The sequence below is a fragment of the Sabethes cyaneus genome, chromosome 3 (assembly GCF_943734655.1).
Source record: "Sabethes cyaneus chromosome 3, idSabCyanKW18_F2, whole genome shotgun sequence".
NCBI classification, from domain to species: domain Eukaryota; kingdom Metazoa; phylum Arthropoda; class Insecta; order Diptera; family Culicidae; genus Sabethes; species Sabethes cyaneus.
The window spans coordinates 50,550,963-50,554,192 of NC_071355.1; the positions used below are offsets into that span (position 1 = coordinate 50,550,963).

A 3,230-nucleotide genomic window follows, 5' to 3' on the forward strand; every position below is an offset into this window, starting at 1 on the left:
ACCGCTATTCTTGTCCCTGCACCTGTAGGCTCGCGGCACAAGGGCACAATGCCCTTGCGTGATACCAATTTTCCTGCATGCAAAGCCGCGCTAGCTTCATATTTTTAGATTTTAGCTTTGCCTTTTCAAAATGTTTTCAATATGTTGTAAAGAAAGCAATCTTCAAGATTTTATACATTGCAACAATAAAAACCAACGCCATTACATCCAGCCATTGTCTCGCCAGCCTCAGTGCAAACCGAAGCTATTAAATTGGAATCATCTGTACTGTTGCTGGTCACCTAAACAAATTTCTTTAACATATCTTCGATCTGACAATGAAATGAAATGAAAATGAGATAGATTGTGTTCGAAATCAGATTTTAACTTTACAAATGCTTCGAAACTTTCTTTCATTCGTTCCAACAGTGAAAAAACGTGAATGTCCGAAATAGACACGAAGTAAGCTACACTATTATGTATGTTATTCAGAGAAATATCCCTAATCCTTCATTATATAACATTATGCAAACTAGCAACATAAATATATAGGAGCCATTACTATACAGTTTATCGTACGAAGTCTGCATTAAACTTTTGATGAGTTTAGATTAAAAAAAAAGAGACAAATAATATTGAACATCCGAAAAATAAAGAATACACAGCGAAAAAAAGCTCGGCCGTTTTGCCAGACTGGAACCTCGTACTCGCGCTTCGCTACCTTCGGCTTTGGTCCGTATCGACAAAGTTTGTCCCGTCACCAGCCAACACCAGCCGATCCGAGCGATTTACAACAGAATCAGACCGACATACTCCGGATGCATAGTCGGACAGCGCCAGTTGTACAGATAGTACTGCAAGTTACCGTCGCCGATGCCGAACTTCAGCGGCACCAGAAAATCGCGATTCTCCATCAGATCGAGCGCATTGAACACATCGAAGTTGAGGTTACGAGCCGAAATGAGCGCGTCGTTCATTAGGTCCAGTAACGGTGTCTTGGTCGAGACGTTGTAAAAGCTGTACGCTGCTTTGACGCACTTGTGTACAGCATGATGCATAACAGTGGAAGGCAGCGTGTAGTAGCTAACCATGTCAGTGATTTCCCCACTGGTCGGGTCTTCCACTACGAAACAGTCAATTATTCCGTCCTGTGGAGAGAACCAATGTCGGAACTCGTCTTCGTCGAATACGGGTGTCAGATTAAATGACGTAAGATATCGTTCTAGCAAACGATGAGTCCCTTTGAGGTCTGCCTCACGCATCTTTCGAAAACCTGGTGTTTTCGGATGGTCCGGCAGTTTGTACAGTTTTATCGTACGCTGCATAGTCATATTGCGGGAAATGTGCGAGAATTTTACCTGACAGGAAGGAAATTGAGTTAAAATAATGATGTTAAACTAATAAAACACTCAAACTAACCTCAACCAGCTTTTTTGGGTTCAACGAACGATGCCAGTAGCGGCAAGAAGCGACCGGTTTCGGCAGGACAACGCCGGCCGTATAAACCGCTTGGAAGATACCTGTAAGGTTAACTCTTCTGGTAATCTCTCTGATCAGCACCGGAGCCAGCCGTTTCGAGCGCAGCTTCTTGTGCACGCAAAGGAAATTAATCTCGACCATTTTTTGAGTTTTCTGATGTACATTTAGAGTTCCCGGGATGGCCGAAATGAAACCTACCAGACGGCCGGATTTAACCACCCGAACGCCACAGTGCCATTCCGCACGCCAACCGGGTGGCTGCAGAGCCCACTGCAGAAAATTCGGCTGATAATCGAACCGGAACATGGCATCGTCGTCCTCGACGTAGTTCTCGTTTAGCAAGGTGTACAATTCCTTCAGCTGTAGCGGATCATTGAGATTCATCGTATCCCAAGTAAAGCCATCAGGCAGCGTATACGGATCGGCCCGTATTTCACTGATTGGCTTATCCGCCTCTATCGGTTCGTTGACTACAATTTTTTCGTCCATTTTAGGCACCGGCTGGGTCGACCAGAATTTAAAGCTCTTATTAAAGGCTTCCTCCGGAGTTTTTGCCGGCTTAAGGGAACTCAATTTTAGCTGCTCAATTACATTCATAAGCACATCTTGACTGGTAATTTGTCCTGAAAAATTCCAAAAATTTTAGTATATTAAAGACAAAGTACATAAATGATTTTTTTTCTACCAGAGCCAGGCAATGCTGCCACAGATTCGTTGCCTTTGGCCGTAGAAAATACGGCACTCCCACTATCGCCAGTTCCATCTTCCTGACTAGAGGCTGATTCGTTTAGGTTTTTGTTCTTCTTTTTCCTCTTGCCCTTAGCAGCCCCTTTGCCGCTATCGGCCGATGTCGCCGTTTCACCATTCTTTAGTGTTTCGCGTTGTTCAACCGTGCCTGCAGTTGAATTATCCACAGTGGTTGTTACCGTGCTTATTTGCTGGTCAGCCATTGTACTCACTGAAATCAGCCGATAGAATAGAAAAAAAAAATGATATCGATTTTTTTACAACTTCTTCACACACTGAACTTCAGTCTTTAGTGAAATTACATGTCCTAGCAAACACAAGGACGTTATCTACCTGAACCACTGATAGCGAACCGTATACCGAGATGTTACAACAGTTGAAAGAATTTTCACCTTTTTCCAAACTAAAAATGAAATCACTTAACTCCTTGAGAACTTTTTGCAAAAGATCGAATCGTGACGGTGACTATCTGACAGACGATGATGCTCGTGACGGTTCGGCACAATCGCTACATTTAGACCGAATTGTCAGAAATTGAAACGACAAACCAAAGTATAAACCAAATAATGAAGGTACACCACAAAGAACAGACATTCATCAGATATTGATGTGCTACAATTAAATGTTTCCAACTACTGCTTTTCAAGTGAAGTGAAGGGCCGGTTTTGTTTAAAATATGCAAGGAAAATGCGATACGCGATGAGGCTAGTGTTGTGTGTGTGTGTTTTATGCTTTATGTTTTATGCTGAGATGATGTTGAAGGGCATGTGCTCATAAGCAGTTTTTTCATCAGAAAAGCATTTTTGTCGATGGGACTGAGTTGCATATTAAAGATTATCGATAATGTGAGACAAATAAACATTTATCCTAGCGAATCTGGCTTACTTTCTGTCAATATATCTCCGCAGCTGGCAAAAATTTACAAAATATAAAAGCACACGAGCAGCTAATCTACATTTGCGCATGCAAAAGACACTCTGCATGCACTATGAAAAATATGTATGTACAACTGGCGTAAAAACTTG

At 42.2% G+C, this 3,230-nt stretch overlaps 1 protein-coding gene across 1 annotated transcript; it reads right to left on the reverse strand.

The window, feature by feature from the left end:
* Window positions 1-431: 431 nt before the first annotated feature.
* LOC128742724 (glycylpeptide N-tetradecanoyltransferase) lies at window positions 432-2,661 on the reverse strand. Its single transcript, XM_053839171.1, has 4 exons — window positions 2,539-2,661; window positions 2,144-2,416; window positions 1,399-2,081; window positions 432-1,337 (listed from the first exon to the last, which is right to left on the reverse strand). The coding sequence occupies exons 2-4, from the start codon at window positions 2,406-2,408 to the stop codon at window positions 768-770; spliced, it is 1,518 nt and encodes a 505-aa protein (XP_053695146.1). The 5' UTR covers window positions 2,409-2,416; window positions 2,539-2,661; the 3' UTR covers window positions 432-767.
* Between the last annotated feature and the right edge of the window lie 569 nt (window positions 2,662-3,230).

Coding starts and splice junctions, on each gene's coding strand:
- LOC128742724 (XM_053839171.1), bottom strand. CDS start 2,408: ATGGCTGACCAGCAAATAAGCACGGTAACAACCACTGTGGATAATTCA. Junction 2,082..2,143: donor GGCAGCATTGCCTGGCTCTG/GTAGAAAAAAAA, acceptor GGAATTTTTCAG/GACAAATTACCAGTCAAGAT. Junction 1,338..1,398: donor ACCCAAAAAAGCTGGTTGAG/GTTAGTTTGAGT, acceptor CCTTCCTGTCAG/GTAAAATTCTCGCACATTTC.